The sequence below is a fragment of the Elaeis guineensis genome, chromosome 8 (assembly GCF_000442705.2).
Source record: "Elaeis guineensis isolate ETL-2024a chromosome 8, EG11, whole genome shotgun sequence".
In the NCBI taxonomy this organism is placed as follows: Eukaryota; Viridiplantae; Streptophyta; class Magnoliopsida; order Arecales; family Arecaceae; genus Elaeis; species Elaeis guineensis.
In genome coordinates, this window is record NC_026000.2 from 87,790,954 (window position 1) to 87,811,632 (window position 20,679).

At 41.8% G+C, this 20,679-nt stretch overlaps 1 protein-coding gene across 2 annotated transcripts in view; it reads left to right on the forward strand.

Moving 5' to 3' along the window:
* LOC105034328 (DNA repair RAD52-like protein 2, chloroplastic) overlaps positions 1-12,241 on the forward strand; it is a 66,902-nt gene extending 54,661 nt beyond the window's left edge. For both annotated transcript variants that reach the window (XM_010909446.4, XM_010909447.4), the window contains exon 5: positions 11,795-12,241. In XM_010909446.4, the coding sequence (XP_010907748.1) occupies positions 11,795-11,941 (147 nt within the window). In that variant the 3' untranslated portion in view covers positions 11,942-12,241. The remainder of the gene's footprint in view (positions 1-11,794) is intronic.
* The last annotated feature ends 8,438 nt before the right edge of the window (positions 12,242-20,679 follow it).

The following is a 20,679-nucleotide window of genomic DNA, read 5'->3' on the forward strand; positions in this document are numbered from 1 at the left end:
CGGGAGCCGGACTTCGCACCTGACTTTAGTTGCAGGGGACTCTGCCCGGATCCCTACGGGAGTCGGGCTCCGCCCGTGATTTCAACTCCGAGAGGACTCCGCCCGAGCTCCTACGGGAGCCGAACTCCGTCATCAGCTCCGACCACTGCCGAGCTTCAGCCGATGGATCTGCACTCCAGGGCCACAATAACGGCCATGATTCTGCTCCACTCCCTGCGGTGGACCCTACGCGACCCCATTACTCCTTGACAGGCTGTTTAACGGCCATGATCCTGCTCCACTCCCTGCGGCGGACCCTACGCGACCCCATTACTCCCTGACAGGCTGTTTTAACGGCCATGATTCTGCTCCACTCCTTGCGGCGGGTGCTGCGTGGCTCCACTACTCCCTGGCAATTGGCGGCAACGGACGCCGCTCCACTACCTACAACAGGCTCCACGTGGCAGGCCATAGTAATGGCCACGGTTCCGCTCCGCTACTCCTCATAACAGACCCCTCCTGACCCCGAACGGTGCACGGACAGGCGGTTACAGACGTCGCCATCAATCCGTTACCTCCTCCGCCTATAAAAAGGGGGACCCAGATACGTTATTCTCTAAGCTCTCGTCTTTTTTATCTCAAAACTCTGCTAAATTCTCCGTTCGAGCACTCCATTCTTGTTGAGGCAGAGAACTGACTTGAGCGTCGGAGGGTCTTGCCGGAGCAACCTCACTTCCGGTTTAGACTTCCTTTGCAGGTTCCGACGGCGACCACGACTTCCTCAACTCCAGCTTCTCCGGCGCAAGCGGGTTTTTGCACCAACAATAAGTATTGACATCTTTTAATCTCTCAGCTTTGGAATCCAAAATAGCCCAGTAACATTGAAATAACCAGAAGATAAAAGAAAAAAATACAGAAAAATGATAATTAAATTCGAATAAAATCTCTAAGACATAGTCCTATGATTCAACATGGCATGAACTTGGATCTCCATCGATAAGACTTTATAATCTGATAAACAAAGACAATATAGTTAACATGGAAATGAAGATAAGGTTCTGATTAAGGTTAATGGGCAAGAAAAACTGCAGAAAGATCACTTTCATTATTTAGCATCCTTTACGCAAAATTGTGGCAACATGGATGAAGATATATGTAATAGGATTAGAGTTGGTTGGATGAAGTGGAGAGGTGCCTCAGTTGTATTATGTGATTGATGTATATTTTGGAGGCCTAAGGGAAAATTATATTGAATAACAATAAGGCTTGTAATGTTTTGTGGCTTGTGATGTTGGACCATAAGGAGGGTTTAAAGAAAACAAGTTGTCTGTGGTAGAAATGAGAATATTAAGATAGACATGCAGTAAAACTAAAAGGGAAATGCTAAGAATTGAATATATTAGAAGAGCTGTAGAAATCATACAAATTAAGGACAAAGTGATGGTCAATCCATTGAGATAGTATGGGCATGTGCAATGAAGATATGAAAGGACTACAATAGTCAGAGATACTTCAATTATATCGAAGGTTGCAAGAAAAGAAGGGAAAGATCTATTTAATAGAGATGGTGGTTGTGAGGAAAGACATGAGTAGCTTATTCATTAGAGGTGACCTTAATAAGAATATATGGCAAATAAGGATCCATATAGCTGATCCCAGGTGGTTGAGAAAAGACCGAATGCCGATGTTGTGTTAATTGTATTTTCATGTATAACCTAGTATGGGAGATGCGAGATCAATGGAGTCACAAAACACCACTACCAACACATAGCACCATTGATTAGCAAGCTATAAATATTTCTTGAATTAGTTGTGAATGAATCATCAATATTAAGTAAATGTTAATTAACTTAGTATGGGAATAGCTTTGAGAATAATTTGACAAATGAAAGAAGCATGTGTAATTCAGTTCTTTTTCAATAATTAGAAGAATATCGCAAATATGCTACTCATGTAATGGTTATAAATGATAAAAGCACATTAGGTTGCATCTTCATGCATTAATGTCTTTTGGTTGATGATACATTAAACTTCGATCCATCTAGCAATAGCTTAAAATATTCCTCAGAATGTCCATCCGATTATAGAAATTAGATGCATTTTATCTAAGCTAAAAATCTTATGTTAAACATAATGTCATTTCATTTTAGCAATGGTAAATGCATACTTTGTTAGAAAAGGTCCATCTTGCTAAAATCCTATTGTCAGCTCTGTAATTTGCCTATGGTGCAAAATATTGTAAATCTATTTGTGGGTGAATTCGGCAAGGCAGCCAGTTTATTTGTGTTGTGGAGAGAATCTACCACCCGATCTTAACCTTCCTTTCTGAGAGTTATGACCGAACACTCACCTCGGATCCGAGACCAACGACTTCCTTGGATCTTGGGAAGAGAAGACCAGGCGACCAAACTAAAGTGATCCCTCATTGTTGGCTACCACCCAACCCCATGATCGGACACATATCGACCTTGAGGTTGGAGATAAGCCGACGACTCGAGATGAAGCTTCAAGCCATCTTACCATTAAAGGAGGAAAGATGAACTCGAAGAAATCTTCCAGAATCTTAGTTGTTTTTTTTTTGATTGTGGGCATGTGAGTTAATATCACGCAATTAACATCTGTAACCCACTACCCGCGATCCTTATGATTGTGGGCACTAATTCTTCACTTCTGTTACTGAATTTGGAGGTAATGCACGGCCACCGCTCTATATAAAGGGGGCACAAGGGATTCTCAGATAAGTTCTTTCAAAAGAATAAATACACTCACTCTTATACTCTTCACTCTGCTATGCTCATGCTTCGACTGACTTAACTATTGGAAGGTCCCACATCGGAGAATCTTCGATGAGAGTAGACTTTCTTTTTGAGATTTTTCATAGAGTCTGAATCCTTGAAGTGAGGCTGATCGTCAGGTTGAAAGGAGATCGACCACATCTGTATATTTCAGATCGGAGACGTGAGGCAATAGTTTGGCACTAGAGGAAGGGTATAGTGTCCATTTGAAAAGGAATGGAAACATGGTGAGGACAAGAGTACACAATAATTCCACCATCTTGCACTAGCAGTCATCCCATTGTAGCCAAGGTGGCACCGCTTGATTGTCCACCATAGTGGGCCCTATATAACCCCCCATAATGGCGAATCTGCAGCAATTCGATGCCCTGGTCCAATAGGTCCAGGTATTAACTAGTGCCATGTAGTAGCTCTAGCAGGCGACGGAGTGACAGTAGTCTCGATAGCCTATTCATTAGGCAGCTCTTTGTCACATTTGCTGATCTTGCCCCAGGAGTCTAGAGCCAGCTCCCAGATGCATGCATCATTTTGCTTCTGCTACTTGACGATCTCCTTCCTGCCAAAACCTAGGGAGGGAGGAGTGATGTCGGTGTTCCCCTGTATTCTCCGATGGAGATTCAATCCCGGACTACTCTCCACATCCTGGGAAATCTCGTCGGGAGGATGATCTTGAACAAAAGGTTTGGGAGATTGAATGTTGTCTTGGGGAGGTACAGAATAGAGGCCATAGGAATGACGATGGTCTTAGCTTCGAGTCGTGACCCTCCATTTTCAGCATGATATTGGAGGAATCGATTTTGGATCTGTTCAAGATGCCCCAGATAGAGTCATATAGGATGCCCCAGATAGAGTCGTATGATGACTCTTCGGATCTCCTCGACCACTTGAAGGACTGCAAGGCTCTCATAATGCTCCAAGGTGTCTTGGATGCTCTCTTCTACCTTGCTTTCCTGGCCATCCTTAAGAAATCAGCATGGGTATGTATTCTGGACTCCAATCGGAGTCCATCTATTCATTTGAATAGCTCGGAAAGCAATTTGTCACCCACTTCGGTAACAATCGAGCACAGCCAAAGGACATTGAGTCTCTTCTTAATCCAACAAGAAGGGGAATCATTGCGTGACCATGTGGCACGTTTTAACGTGGCCACGCTCGAAGTGTGCAATTTTGATGAGTCAGTGGCAATGTCGGCGGTGCTTAAGCGAGGACTTCGGCATGAGTGCCCATCTTTTCTCTTGATAAAATTTTTTCGAGGGACTATGCCAACCTTCTAGCATGGGCTCAAAAATATGCACGAATAGAAGAAGCTCGGGCCGTGCACAAATGGACAGAGGGGGGAGAACCCCCAATAAGAAGTGAGGTTGGGAGGAACCACGGGTGCGACTTGGGTTAAAGGAGAATCCTTCCAACCATTGAAGAACTTCAAGTTGAGGAGTCCGCCTTGCTGATTTAATAACTATAGTCCGATGTCCGCTCAGACCCAAATCTTGATAGAAATCGAGGGTCAGGGGTATCTTCGCCGACCTCAACCGATAAAAGCCCTATGGATGAGGAGCAAGAGGAAGTACTGCCACTTTCATTGCGACCACGGCTATGATACCGAGGACTGTCTCCAATTAATGGATGAAATCAAGGTCCTAATCTAGAGGCTATCTTAGCAAATATGTTCGGGAGCGTGAGAATGGCATGACTGGAGAGCCACCTTGGCACCAAGCCGAGAAAGAGAACAAAGATAACCAACCCACGGCTGGAGTCATGAACATAATTTCAGGTTTCTTCGATGGCTGGAAGTAGAGGATCGAGTAGAAGGTACAAAGAGACAGTGTACTGGGGACATTGTTTCTTTTTTTGATAATAATTTCTAAGGAGTTCAAACTTGTCGCGATGATGCTATCATCGTATCAATGATGATAGCAAATTATGATGTAAAAAAGATTTCAATCAATCATGGAAGCTTGATCGATGTGTTATGTTATGATGCATTCCAATGAATGAGATTGCCTACTAATTGACTAAAGAAAATCAATACTCTCCTGGTCAGATTTTTTAAGGATTCTGTAGCAATAGAAGGGAAGATCATTCTACCAGTGATCATTGGATGAGAGCCTTCGAACAAAACCGTATAGCTTACATTCCTCATAGTCCAGATGCCTTATGCTTACAATGTGATTCTTGGACAACCCAGATTGAATGTGCAAGCGATACTTTCCACATATCATCTACTAGTGAGATTCCCAACTTGAAATGTGGTCGGAGAAATCTGAGGAGATCAAATGCTTGCCCGACAATACTTCTTGGCAACCATAAAAGGAAAATGACTAATGGAGGCTCTGCTACTCGAAGACCATAGGGAAGAATCAAAGGAGGTCCAAAGGCAGCTGGCCGAACAACTCGTCATAGTCCCGTTCGGATATGATTCGAGCAGGACTTCAGATTGGCGTATAGCTGATGTCCGATCATCAAGATCGACTAATGGCGTTTCTACGAACCAATGAGGACGTCTTCATCTAGTCAGCATTCGACATGCCAGGTATATCCTTTGACGTCATTGTGCATAGGTTGAATGTGGACTCGGATCATCATCCAATTCGACAGAAAAAGAGGAGCTTCAGTCAGAATTAGGAAGGGTCCTATAGGGTCACCAAAGTCATTAGACCTAGGGCTTATAAAATTGAAGGCCTTGATGGCGCCCTATTCTTTGGATTTGGAATGCTGAGAATCTTAGAATGTACTATCAGTAAGTTGTGTATTCATTTTTGAATCAATAAAATTATCTTCAAGTTCCTATATAGGTCTTTCGTAAAAGCGACTAAGTAATAAGTCTATTAAAGTCGACCAAAACTGACCATTAACGAAAGCATCGGTAATAATCGAGGACATCCAAAGAGTATAAATTATCAGTGAACTCGAGACAACCAAGCCTAGTCTTGGTCCTTGGGGAGAGATGGTCAAATAAGAACCAATCAAGGGATATCTGGGCCCTAGTCTGGATCCCGACGATTAGGTCAAAAAGCATCAACCTCATGGAGACATTTCAGCTTGAGCTAAGACCTCCAAATGAGTGATCGGTAAAGCATCGATAATAGGGAGATATCCCGACCCAAGTTGGAAGCTCAGTAAAATTCTTGGTTGGAATCTTTCGACCACACCATATTTGGTCGGGTGTGGATGATACTATTGACTTGGCAAAATTTGTCGTCATGAATCAACTTCAGATCACCTTTGGATGATGTGACTTCGGATATTTATCCGAGCCAACGATATTTAATTTGAGTATAGCTCGGACAATTGATTGAGTTGACAAATTTTAGACCGGACCACGACCCTAAGGACTTGGATAAGTCAGCAAGCAAACACATTGGAATATGATGAAGAAAAGTTCATTTCATTACTTGAAGAAATTCATTACAAAAAACAAAGAAAATAAAAAGAACATAATTAGGTAGCATCCTCAGTTGTGGGCTCGGCTATAACATCGGCGGTAGGCTTGGATGCTGAAGTCTCGGCATTTGGGGCGGGCAACATGGTCTGATCCTCCTCCTTGGCCTCATTGTTGTTGGCTTCTGGATCAAGGTGACTGACATTAACTCTCGAGAACAGCCAAGTGACCTATGCCTTGCAGGCTTCGAACCCGTACTCATAGGTCATTGAGGAGCCTTCTATGATCTTTGCCTTAGAATCCATGGAGGCTTTGAACTCCTCCACAGCCTTAAACCTGGCCTCGATCACTGCCTTCGACTTCTCTACATCAGCCCGGGCCTTGATCAGTTTCTCTCTCTTTGGTAGCCTTGATTGTCGCCTCCCTGAGCTCCAGTGTGTCCTTGAGCTTGGCAACCTTTTATCGATGCATGTCGGTGGTGCCACACTCCACAGTGACAAAGCCTTCAAGGGCTTCGATCCTCTCCAAGCTGCCAGGAGCTCGGACATGGCTCTGGAGGTCTCTTCCTTGATCGCCTTCTTCGCCTCCTCAGTGGCCTTTGCTCGGCCTTGGGGGCCCAAAATTTTTTCTTAAGCGAGAGCTTCACTCGATCAAACCCGATGAGGCCCTTGCTGAGGACAGTAATGTCATCAGCCAACTACAGCAAAAATACATAAGTTAAAAACTTCGATCAAGTAATGAATAGAAATTTGAATAAAGATAAAGCTTATCTCGAGGAGATCAGCATAGGAGGCACCCACCACCTTGTCCAAAGGATGAACCTTCTTTTTTGTCCAGTCGGATGGAAGCAGCACCATTTTTATCAGCTTCCGAGCGAGTTGATGATCACGAAGAGCGGAGTCGTCACTCCATACTCTCTTTGCTAAAGTAATAAATCCCTCCTCGGTCCCAGACGAGGAGAGACCTACCTCGGATCTTGTCGATGGGGTTGGCACCCTCGAAGAGAGATAGTGACGCCAGATGAGGCGAGGATAGAGTTCGCTTAGTAGGTGGAGAGTCGGAGCTTTGATTGACTTTGTGGTCGAAGGAGTCGACCTTAACAGTTGGGTGGCGATAGGCTTATCATTGTTCTCCAAGGGATTTGCATTCGACATCCTTGCTGATGGTGAGGGGATCAGAGAAGTCATCGACCGAGACTTCTACTTCTTAGACGAGGGCTCCCCCCAAAGGAGCCCAACCTCTTCTTCAAGGCCGATTTGATCGATTCTAGAGTCGGTCTCATCACTACAAAATCGAGGAGAGATGGTTAGTACAACATCAAGTAACAAGATAACAAATTTTTTTAAGTTAAAAAGAAAATCGATCGTATCCCGAGGCAGTATTGGACTAGTGCCAACATCATAAAGTGTCTACTCAGTCCTTAGCTCTTTCAACTTCGGTACTTCGACATTGAGCAGAACATGATAATCTTTATTGTTCTTAGGAAGGATTGACTTATCTTTATTTGGAGAAATCTGAGGATCGCCCCAGATCTAATTAAAGCCTCAAGGCAAATTCAAAGAGACAAAAAAGAAATAGGTTTTCTAGTTGTGAGCTGAAGAGGGAAGGCCCATGATGAACTTACACCTTGTCCGGGGAGAAAAATACTACCATCTTTTTTCATGGGATTGTTTCTTCAACGTGAACATCGCTCCTCGGAGGGATGTTGAGCCAACTACCAAGAATGATAAAAATTACGATCACCCGAATAGAGTTTGGAGTGATATAAGTAGAAAGAATTCTATAGAAGTCCAAGATGTTACTTGCCAAGGGATGAAAAGGAAGGTAGAGACTAGCTCAGAGGGACTCCTTGTACAAGGCGACTCGTCCCTTTGGAGTGTTGATAACTTGGTCTTCTCGACTTGGAACCTCCAGTTGGAAAGATGAAGGAATGAAATATTGAATCCGAAATCTTCTCAAATTGTCCTTAGTAATGCTTAACACCTTGTTAATTGGGCTCCAAAAGTCCTTGAACCCATGCACGGGACTGCCTAAGCCTTGGGGTTCAGAAGACTAGTGCTTGGAGGAGGAGCCAGATTCGATGGTGGCCCAAGTATCCTCAGACCTGACCTGAGAGGTGGCAGCCAAGGACCTTGGCCAACACGATGGCTTTTGCCCCTGACCTCACCACCATCAAAAACCATAGAAAAGAAACAAGAAAGAGAGAGACTACAAGGAAACAAAAATGCTAACACTAGAAACTGAGCAAAAATGAAACGAAATGCAATAAAAAGCAAAATCAAAGGATGGAAAACCAATCGGAAGAGAAGTTTGAACCTAAAATCTTCATTGGTATTGGAGAAGATAGTGGCGGACGGCAAACCTTCCTCCAGAAGCTACGGCGGCAAGAGATAGAAAATTCAATTGAGCTAATAGAAAGAAAGGAAGACAGAAGAAGCTTGTTTATTCTACTTACCAACGGTCAGGATTAAAGCTCCCTACCATTGGATTTTGACACATGGCACGCATCAAGGCCACTGAATTGCATGACTTCTCATCGCACCTCCATTAGATCGGGCCACCTAAGGTCGATCCGTGAGAGGTTTAGCAGGGCCTATCGATGAACTGCACGTGGCAAACCATGATAGGCCCAAATGCAACCTTCGAATCCCCTTTTTTAGATCATTATGCCGTAGTGTCTCGATCTCGCATCCCTTAATTTCAGTGAGATTCATGAAGCAATGCATCAACATGATTTTGAAATTCTCTTTGCTGAATAGTGCACATTAAATGATCTGGTCTAAAAGTCAGACCAAGGATCGAGGTTGAGTCTCGAAATCAACTACTTTTGCCCAAAGTGATAAAATTTTTTCAGGCTTGGAAGTGGGGGCCAACTGTTGTGGAGAGAATTTACCTCCCGACCTCGACCTTCCCTTCTTTAGGTTGTCACCGAACACTTATCTCGGATCTGGTACCAATGACTTCCTCGGATATCGGGAAGAGAAGACTGGGTGACCAAACTAAAGTGATCCCCCATCGTTGGCTATCACCCGACCCTGTGATCAGACACATATCGACGCTGAGGTCGGAGACAAGCCGATGATGCGAGATGAAGCTTTAAGCCATTGGATCGTTAAAGAAGGAAAGATGAACCCGAAGAAATCTCCTACAATCTCGGGCGGTTTCCTCTAATCACGGGCATATGAGTTAACATCATGCAATTAAAGCTTGTAACCCACTACCCACGATCCTCATAATCGTGGGTGCTAGTTCTCTGCTTCCATTACCAAATTTGGAGTGTAACACACAGCTACCCCTCTCTATATAAAGGGGGGCATAAGAGAGCTCAGACAAGTTCTTCTTTCAAGAGAACAAATCCACTCTCTCACTCCCATGCTCTTTTATTATTTTTATTGGAGGGTCCCCTACTAGAGAATCTCCGGTGAGAGTGAACTTCTTTTTTCAGGTCCCTCAAGGAGTCCTATTCCTTGGAATGAGGCTGACCGCCAGATTGGAGGGAGACCAATCACATCCACACACCTTGCATCGGAGACTTGCAGCAACAGTTTGTTTCTAAGAACTAGAAATAAGCTTGTACGCCCCCCCACCCAGAACAAAGCCCACTTCCTTGTATTGTTTTGAATTGTTGAAAGTAAAAACATGTTATTGCTCAAAAAGAGAGCAAAAGACATGTTGGGAAGCCGCAATATTTTTTTCATTATTTGAAGACAAGAAGTAGGAAATCATGTTTGGTGGCGGTCATGGCAATAGTGATGTGGCTTGCATTTGCAATAACAGTGATGGTGGTGGCCATGATGACAGTTATAGTTGTTATATGTCGTCTTTCTATGTTGTGAAATTGTAGCTTCTTTTGTTTTTTTCTTTTTTTGTTGTGGGGGGGGGGGGAGGTTAAGATAATCCTGTTTGGAAGTTGTGAAATTGTCCTTCATAAATTAGAAATCAATATTAGGTTTACTATCAATGTTTTAGGCTGCTATACGAGTCTTCTAGTTTCAAAAATGTAAAATATATGATCAGGAAAGCAAAATCATATCTCAAATCATTACTCTCCATACAAGCCCAACAGAATCGCTGGTAGCTGCACCATGGGATGACCGGAGTTCACCACTGTCAGTTGGAGAAACTACAAGTGTTCTCCCACAACTCTGGAGCTTTAAAGCCATGGATGGCAATTAAAGAGACAGAAAGGACAATGAGAGAGGGAAGAGGAAGAGGAAGAGGAGAGAGTTGGTCAGTCATTGATCACTGGTATTTGGGCTTCTCCAGGAACACCTTAGGGTGGAGCCCTAAGATCTATAGGACTCTTTCCTATAAGTCAGGGCCTATGCATCTCTGTGAAGTTATCCCCATCTTCGCACATAATCCCTCTCAATCTGGGTTTAGATGTGGAAATCTATCTATCCTGGTTGAGTCCAATCCGAATCATAGTCTAACAAAAAAAAAAAAAAAAACATGAAATATTTTCAAATACCAGTTGAACCATCATTAGGATTTGTTTGGCAAAGCTTGTTTTTCTATTTTTGAATCAGAAAAAGGTTTTGGGTAAACCTGCTTTTGTTTTCTATTTTTAGAAAAACAATAAAAATATTTTCAAATATTTCTTCCACTTAGAGTTATTTGTTTTCTGGTTTTTTGTTTGGAAAGCCACAGGACCACCACCACATTTGTAGTCGCCATCTTCAGTTGCTGACTTCCATCACCATGGCCATCCACCAGTATGGACATGCCATTACCATCATGATCATCATCACACGATTGTCACTTGCCACCAGCATCACACCAACTTTGCCATTCACTACCACTGACTTTGCCATTCACCACCACCACTGCTGCCACATCCACTTGGCTGCCATTGCCACCCAACACCACCAGTTTATCACCACTGCTAGCACTGCTTCTCCATCACTTACTATTGTCACCAACATTCCTGCTGCTAACATCTCTGGGTCCACTACCACTATCAAACATGTTCCGTTACTTGTTTCAAAACCAAAAAACAATTGTGGCAATTCCCTTTTTCCCTTTAATATGCTGAAAACGAAACAAAGTTGACTGGCTTTCTTCCTATTTTGTAAAATTAAGAAACCAGTGATGATGCCAAATACAACTATTCTTCTTCTTCTTCTTCAGCAAGCCATTGGACAACACACACCTTGGGGCTTCAAAGTACCAAGGGGCATTGCACTAACAAGGATCTAGAAGTTAGAATTTATTAAGAAGGTAGCATAACATTTGATCCAGGCAGCTTTCATAGGGGTTGAATGTGGCAGAATTTTGCCAGCAAAATGAGCTCGTCTGCAACCTTTGGCTAATTAGAACTTTTAAAGTACATAGGCAGAATGGATTGCACATATTGATACAATCTGTGGCATTAATATTGATGAATACCTGACATGATATGGCTAAATGTAGTATTTAAGGTTTGACCTGACAATGACAATATAATTACGCCTATAGTTCTTTTTTTTTTCTTCCATTGACTATATAAAAAACATCTCTCTTCAGATCCCTTCAGATGAAGATATACAGCTACATAAATAATCTAAAAGCTTATAAAGGCTCGCAAGTAACGACATGTTTTTTAATAAATAAGCAATGAGGTTTCCTGATACCGAATTTTGCTTGTTCTGTATGAGTGCAGGCATACCGCGAGTCCACTGGAACAGTGTCTCTAAATGATGACCGCTTTGCAGAACCTGTTGCGGCAGCAGAAGAAATAGCCTTCTGCAAAGCCTGTGCTCGCTTTGGTTTCGGCTTGTACCTGTACCATGAAGACGAGAGCCTGTAGAGAGGATTCTCCCTCCTTTTTCTCGTCTTCTACAACCTTATCGTTACTTATATGGACTGTACCACCTTGAAAATGTTAAATCTATGAAAACTTCGCTCGTGAATAGGGCATGCATCTTCCATTTGGTGTAAATATCAGAGCCTGGTACTACTATGCATCTCTTGTAGGCCCTCCTTTCCAACTTTAGTTCCATAAGCTGTTTAACCGCCCGAGGCAATGTTGATGAGTTGATGTTACAAGTTAATTTCCCCACTGCAACATAACATTTTAAGTTTGTAAAATGCTATTTCGGATTTTTCAGTTGCTTTCTCATTCACATTGTTTTATGTTCATCAGGTCTCTCTCTCTCTCTCTTTCTCAACTGAATGTATCTTGTCAATTATTAATAATTTCCAAAACTATTGAAACACAAATCCATGATTTACATTTTTAAAGTTTACATTATCCATTTTTTGTAAGATAATATGCATGATGCACCTGGTCAAGAAAGCATGCGTGCATATATCTGGATGTAATCAAATTTATGTAATATAATTTCATATAATAATGCATCTGTATGATCCATATATATTTGTATAATGTATAGTAAGAAATGAATTCACGCCGTGCATTTGTTAATATAATTGTATGTACATGCACACAACCATATGATATATGCTTACGTATTGACAGAATACACATACTATAATATTTACGTAGAAAACAGACATGAGCATATCTGTTGGTGTACCTATGTTCATATTTACAAATGCGTATACTGGATATTGCATTTGCATACATACGCACATGGAAGACTTATTTACAAAACAACCATTTCAACATTTCAAAGTCAAATATCTACGATGAGAAGTAAGGAGTAAAAAAAAGATGTTGGGCCTAAATTGTCATGTTTTATATAAGATAAATGAAGTTTTAATTATTTTCTTGACTCGCCTGCTAAGTTGATATGATTTTTACCCTAAAAAAAGGCGAACAAAATGCTAAACGTTTTAAAGTCTTCACTGGAAAAAAAAAAAAAAAAATCCAATGATGTAACTATGGGAAGACTTGCTAATTAATGAAATGCAATGCAAAAAAACAAAAAAAAAAATCTCAACCTTCATAGTGGGGCTTCAAATGAATCACATTAGCTCAGGTTTTGGCATGAAGCAAACCTGATCCACATTTTAATTAGTTCAAGGTTTCAAACTCAATCATAATCCACTTTCATTCAAGTTATACAGGTTCGAAATTATTTTCACTTCTATTAATGAATGCCCCTATGGCATTTGATAAGTTGAGTGAGCTCATTATCTTAAATTATGTGTGAACATCTGATTAGAAGTCAATTTGTTGTGATTGGACAATCTAACTTTTCTACAGTAATATATTTTTCAATACAAATTTATTAATAATAGTTTTCTAATATTAATAACTTCAAATCTATTCTTATATTTCATAAAATAAATTATAACCACTAGAATGGTAACGTAGAACAAGCACCATACTAAAATAATAATCATCCTCAAACACACTGATCCTTTATTTTGACGATTGCTTTTAGTCTGGGTCTCCACTCTTATTGGTTTTAGTAACTGTTGCTGCGCCTCTTCGATTGGAGTTGCTATGGGTTATGATAGTTTAAATTATCGGTATTGTCGGAGTACACAGGTGCTGAGTCAGAATTTTAATCACCTGCAATGAAAGTTCGCACACTAGAAAAAGAGATGGGAGGTTCTCAGATGAGGGATCTTTCGATGTTTAAATCAGCCACAATTGAAGACAGAGAACAGTAGGAGAGTAAGAATGAGAATAGAGTCAAAAAAAATTTCTCTTTTTTTTTGATAGCACGACTCTTTGCTAGAATCTTCAACATCAAAGAATTGTACAACTATTGAGTCGTGGGTTTTGGAAGATGTTCGACCTCCATCATCGGATAGACCTTTAGGATGGTTAGATCTTCCTTGGAGATCATAATTCACTCGACAAAGATTTTTGAGGTGATTCTCAAGCCGGTCTTTCGGCTACATCATCGTTGAGCCATTTTCGTCTGTTATTTCAATCTAAGCGTTTGTCGTTCGATTGTTTCTGAAGCTTTCATTTATGGAAGGTCCTATCTTAGGTTAGGATATCCTCCCATCTTCAATACTTCACCAACTTGTATCTGAAAGTCGTGGTGCTTAAGCTAGGATGTTTTCGAAGGATCAGTCTGTCGATCCAATCATTGGAGTTCATAGAAGTGTCTGAATATCTCTCTTTGTATTTGGAGCCACACCAAACACCTTCCTTTCCCCCTCTCCCTCTAGGGGACTATCTGCTAGTGGATCGTACTCCTTAGGAATTTAATGTCAGATACCTTTTTAGTAATGATGATGCATCAAAAAGGACAATTGGCATCTTGATTCTTGGTGGCACAATCTTCGAGGCTCTCTCCCGACGGCATATGTCTTGTGGCCGATGGGGTAGTTGGAGATGCCAGGGTATGACTTCTTTATAAATGGAGCCCCCTGTTGCTTGAAGTTGAAACCACCCGATTGTCTTTTTAGGATGTCATCTTTCTGGACACCGGAGCGTCATTGCCACACGCTTCTACTCGGTGTAGCCTTCTCACATCTCCGTGCAACCAAAGTTTGCCTCAAGGGGATGCATTGGAGGACAGCGCTTCGGGTAGCATCTTCGTTTGGCATGGGAGGTGTTGGAAATCTCTGCCGCTCTGCTCACTGAGCCACAGTGGCGGTTGTCGGGGTTGCTCTGGGACGTCACTCCACGGGAGGATCTTGGATCTTTCCGAGAGTGGTATGGCCCTCTCTGGTGGGTGTGGCCTTTCGATTCTCCCTGGAGATGCATCATGAAGGTGAATGCATCCCCATAGGTCGTGAGGCAGACATCGTCGAGTTTTACTACTTTCGTTGCATCAAGCTGATGTAGAACCTTGACGATAGCTGAGCTTGTACTTTTTCTTCTTTCATTGTAATGGACTTTGTTCGATTGAAGTCATCTTGTAATAAAACTTTTCTTCTTAATAAAATGTTCATTCTTTGTTTGTGCCTTGTGTGGTCATCCTGATGTTGTTGTAAAAGGCTCTTCTGAGGTGTCATTTAAGACTGATCCAAAATCATCTCTAATCCCTGCTTGACTTGTCCATGGATGAGGAGTGATGTATGATTGCATAAGGTCTGTGGTGGTCTTCAGCATTGTTCTGATGACTAATCTCAATTTGGCCAAATTTTATGACTGGGCTTTCCATTAGAAGGAAGTATTTTATTGATGGCAAAGGCATGGAGAGTTATATAGCTTACTGGTACTACATCCAAAGGCTTTTGGAGTCCCAGATCCGTGGAAGCTAGATGCCGTTGAAAGTTTTTGATGCATAGGCTCTAGGTCAGGTTTCTTCCATTAACCGACATGATCTTTCTAGTACGGAATTAGCCTATCTTGTTTGGGGTTTAGATACCTCGGCTCATCTGAGCATAGGGCCTTCAGATCGAGAGATCTTGGCTCTAGCACAGGCATAGTAGTAATTAGCCACCTGCTGTCGGGGTGAATCTATCTTGAGCTTTTACATCGATGATCTGTGAAGGGAGTTCAGCTTCAACCCATTTGATGATGTGGTTAGTTGCCACGACTAGGAACTACCTCCATCTTGACGCCATCGAGGATGTTCATGCTTATAGAAAGAATTTTTTTTGCATCTTTTTGCACTGAACATCAATGACCACAAAGCTTATTGCTTGATCCTCCTCTCATTCTGCCTCTCTTTGCCGCCAGCAAGTCCTAAAATCATGTTTATGAGGTTAGCCATTGGATTGTCACCGAGGTCATTGCCTGCATTAGTGTTTGCCTGATGTGACCCTGCCATCAGGTCTTTTCCTTTATTCCGTATATGTCTTCCAAGGTATGCTCGGTAGAAAAGGTCTTCGACTTCATCTTTCGGTTGGCGACAATCCTTGGTGTTGTGGCTGTGATCCCGATGGAAGTGGCAGTACTCCTTCTGATCTTACTGGCCTGATCTCACTCTTGCTTTTTTAAGCCGATGTATGTAATCTTAGCCTTCAATTTTCATCTGGATCTGAGTGCAAGGGGCAGAGAGAGGGGTGTAGTTGTGGAAGTATTGTTGGGGATTTTTCATCCTCTTCTACTTTCGAGGGCGATTTTCTCCACCCTCTTTTTGAGCTCCGTAATCATCACTACAGAGCCTCTTTTTCTTGCCATTTTTCTTTCCTTTTTCTTCCTGACAACGGGTCTTGCCTTCCTCAACCTGAATGCATTTTCGGGCTCGAGCTAGGAGGTCGGTGTAGTCTTTTGAAAAGTTCTTATTGAGAAAGAAAATTAGGCACTCATCCTTGAGTCCCTATTTTATCATCGACATGGTGACAAACTCATTGAAGTCTTGGACTTCAAGCATGGCCACGTTAAGGTACATCACATAGTCTCTTAACAGCTCATCTTCTCTTTGCTTAATAGAGAAGAGACTATCATTATTCTTCGACTGTGGCCTTTGGCTATCAAAGTGCATTACAAATTATCTTCCCAGCTACTCGAAGGAGGGAACCGATCCTTGGGTGAGGCTGGAAGACTAGACTCTCATGCTTTTCTTGGGAGTTACTAGGAAGGCTTGATAGAGGAGGGCACCAGATGCCCCCTATAGCATCAGGATGGCCTTGTTGCCCTCCAGGTAGTCAAGCGGGTCAATCGTGCCGTCATATTGCTCGACTTGTGGTATTTTGAACCAATTTGGGATCGGTTCGCTTAGGATTTCTCAAGAGAATGGAGGTTGGGTCATGAAGCTGAAGCCATCATTTTGTTGAGGCTAACTCCTTGAAATTTATCGATTCAGCATTCAAGTTTTCGAACCTTCCTCTCGAGTTCATCTTTTCATTGAAAATGGTGTGTAAGCTCAGGTGTGGTGCTCTCAAGCCTCTGGTAGCTGAGGAAAAGGCTAAGGTTTAAAGTCTATGAAGCATTTATAGAGGTTCTAGAGCTAGTTTGGGTCCTAGGGTGGAAGCATTCAGCTCTCCACGATCTTGAGGCCCAAGAGACTTGGGTGTTAAGGGGCTGATCCATATTTGAGCTAGGTTTAGATCCAAGGTGAGTGAAGCATGCAAGTCATGGTGTATATGGGCTTGGGTGAGTGCAATTACATGTGGGTTAGCATTGGAAGTTTTTTGGGTTTGATCTTTGGAGACCATTTGCATAAATATACAAGGTTGTAATCAGTTTTGATTGAGGCAAGGAATAGAACCATTTTCTCCCAATTACTCTCTCTCCTCTCTCTCTCTCATGTCTCCACCCCAAACCCTAGCTGCCATTCTCCAAGGAGAAACCCTAGCTGTCCTAGGACTTCCAAGGAGGTGCCCCATCTAGGCGCCTACATCCAAGCCACCCAAGGCCTTGCCAACCCTTTTCCTTCTAGCACTCACAAGCTACAGCCCTCTCCCCCTTGTGCGCTTCTCGGTGATCTCCAGGTCTCCATGCATGGGTGATTTGCTCCAATAGTTGGTATCAGAGCCTGGTTTCGCATGGAAAGGAGGGAGAAGATAGAAGCAAGAAAGATCATCAAGCAGAGATTTTGCAGCACACCTCTTCCAAGGTATTTTCCTAGATCCATCTTATGGATTACTACATTTTTGGTAGGATCCATCTATGAGAGCAGCATCAAGATTGATTTCAAGAAGTTTGATGGGAAGAGAAGCTTCTTTATGTGGAAAGTTAGGGTGGAATATTTGTTGGTCCAATATGAGTTGGATCTAGCATTGGAGGAGAGGCCAGATGGAATGACGGATAGACAATGGAATTTCTTAGAGAAGAGGACATATTCAGCCATTAGAGGGTATTTGGTAGACTCGACGTTGTATTCGGTGCTAGAAGAGAGAACACCTAAGGTGTTATAGTCGAAGTTGTATACCATGTACATGGGAAAGAATATGTACAATAAATTGATGTTGAAGAAGCAGTTGTACAGCTTTTAGATGCAGGAAGTTTGAGATATTGTGATGCATATCCAAAAGTTCGATCAGATAAGCAACGATTTGCTGAACTTTGGAGTGAAGATGGATGAGGAGGATAAGAGTTTGCTCTTGCTATGCTCACTGCCCTTTTCCCATGATCCGTTGGTGACAACGCTGCTATATGAAAAGGAGACATTGTTCTATGAAGATATGGTCTCAATACTCAGATCTAATGAGCAGAGAGAAAAGTTGATCAAAGAAGAAACTACCTAGGAGGGCTTGGCCGTAGGGGAGAGGTCTGAAAGAGAGAAAGATAGAAGCAAGCAAAGGGGATGGTTTAAGTCCTGAAAAGGCAAGAAGGAGGTAAACTGCTTCAAGTGTAATGAAGTAGGGCATTTCAAGTGGGATTGTCTACTTTGAAAGAAGAAGCATGGAGAAAGGAGTGGATTTGATTCGTTAAGTACCGTGGCTGATCTCGAGGTGGAGGATGATCTCTTGGTAGTTTTGGATGGTCATAGAAGCAACATAGAGGTTTGGACTCTAGATTTAGCCTGTTCTCACCACTACACACCGAATTGGTCTTGGTTCACTCCATACATCAAATCGATGAGAGGAGTGTGACACTTGGAGAAGACCAACCTTGCAAGGTGGCTGGTATTGGAACCATCAAAGTGAGGATATTCGATGGGATGGTGCAGACTCTTACCAATGTAAAGCACGTTCGGAGCTGAAGAAGAATCTGGTGTCATTGGGCTACTTGGAGTGAAATAGCTACAACTTTAGTAGTCATTCCAGGAGTGGAGTTTTGAATATTACCAAGGGAGCCATGGTTATGATGAGAGGAAGAAGGTTGGAGAATAACTTATATAGAATGGAGAGGTCTGTGGTGACTGGAGGTGAAAGAATAATGTCCTACAAGTCAATTGCATATGGGATACGATGGGATGCTTTTCTATATTTATCTTTCAAATTTATGTATTTGACATTGTTAATTATTCTTATTTATATATTTTTTTCTTATTTGGATCAAATCAAATCAGATTTGATTTAATTCAAATTTTGAAACCCTAGAGTCCATTGGAGCTGGACTCTCTTTCCACCCCCCTTTGGTTTTCATGCCCATATTCCACGACAAAAAATGTTTTGGCATGAAGAATGATGTGCATGATGTTTCTGGGCACAGATATAAGAGGAGAGGATGTTTTTGGCAGGTAATTGGTTGATGGCTCAACCACCTTATCTCTTGATCTCATTCCTAGTTTGAATTTGATTCAAATCAAGGATAGAGATAAGAAGGAAATCTAATTTTTTTTTTATGGCAACTAGGTGGTGCCAACAATTAAATTCCTCCCTTGGACGTGGAAAATTATGGGCGTGAGAAATCAGGTTTGAAAAAAAGTGGTGCCTCCTCTCCCATGAAACCCTAGTTCTTCCTCTTATAAATAGGGACTAATTTTAGACCCTATGGTGATGAGAAAAATCAAAAAAATTCAAAAAAAATATTCTAAAAAATTTGAGTCTTCTTCCTCCTTCTATTGCTCCCATTCTTCCTAGTTCTCAAGAGAGTTTGTGAGATTTGCGAGAGAACAACCTCAACCATTAAAGAGGAGTCTTCTGTAAAGGAGCTAGCATCTCGATGAAGATATCTATCTCTGGTTGGAACAAGTCCTCATGTGGATACCTATGGAGGTCGGGCACATATGCGGCTAAAGAAATCCGTTCAGATCCATGATCATCGACTGCGATGTAGATCGACCCATGCAAAGGTATTGAGATGTTACTTCAAAAATTGATTTTGATGATCACAAATTATTTTAGGAGACTACTTATGAGTTTTCTATGTTTGAAGATTATTTTTATGATGTTTCAGATATTCCAAGAGATTGAATTTGAAAAGCTTTATCAAATATGCCAAAAATTAAAATTTCAGCAAGTTAATGAAGTTTTGAAGGCTTTTGAGAGTGTCCAAACTGATTTAAATTTATTTAAGAGTGTTTGGATGAGTTCTAAAAATTTTTGAATCTTAAATACATAAAAAATTAGATTAGAACATGATGGGACGACCCACCTAGGTCATCTCCTTCTGTTAGGCAGCCGGCACGTGGCATTTTGGATCATGGCACACTGTGGGACGATCCACCTGGGATATCTCATGTAATTGGGATGCCCCATGGGACACCCCCCTGAGACCTAAGATCAAACAGAAAGCAGGACTTTTTGTCTAGCCAATTGGGATGCCCTAATACCAGTGGGATGCTCCATTTCTGCGAGCACGTGTAACGGCTAGTTTTCAGCCCATTTTTGATGTATTTAATGCTCATTAAACACTCTCCAACAGCTCTAAACCAACTCTAAGACATTATCAAGGGTGAATGGCAACTATAAATACTCTATTCAAGTAAAAAATCAGAAGATTTTTGCAAGCTCAAAGATTAAATTCGAGAAAAATTATTTTTAACCCTAAGAGAGAGATTGAAGTATTTAAGTACCTCACCAACCACTCTCCAGCAGTAATCAAGTATGGAATTCATTAAGAGTGTATAGCAAAGGCTTCCACCCCTTAAGTATTGTATTTCTATTGCTTTTATTGTGTGTATTTAAGGGGTTTGTGTGTTGAAATTTGTATACTCTATTTTTCTAAAATAGTTTTTGGATGTTTGAGTTTTAGATTTTCAAAACTCGTTTGGATTGATCCGAACCTTGAATCGGAGTGTTGAGGGTTGGTTTGTACCTGAAAAATAAGTATTCTTGCTTGAAAGGCAAGGGTCGGAGGTGTCCGACGTGGTGTAATCCATTGTTATCTATTTAGTG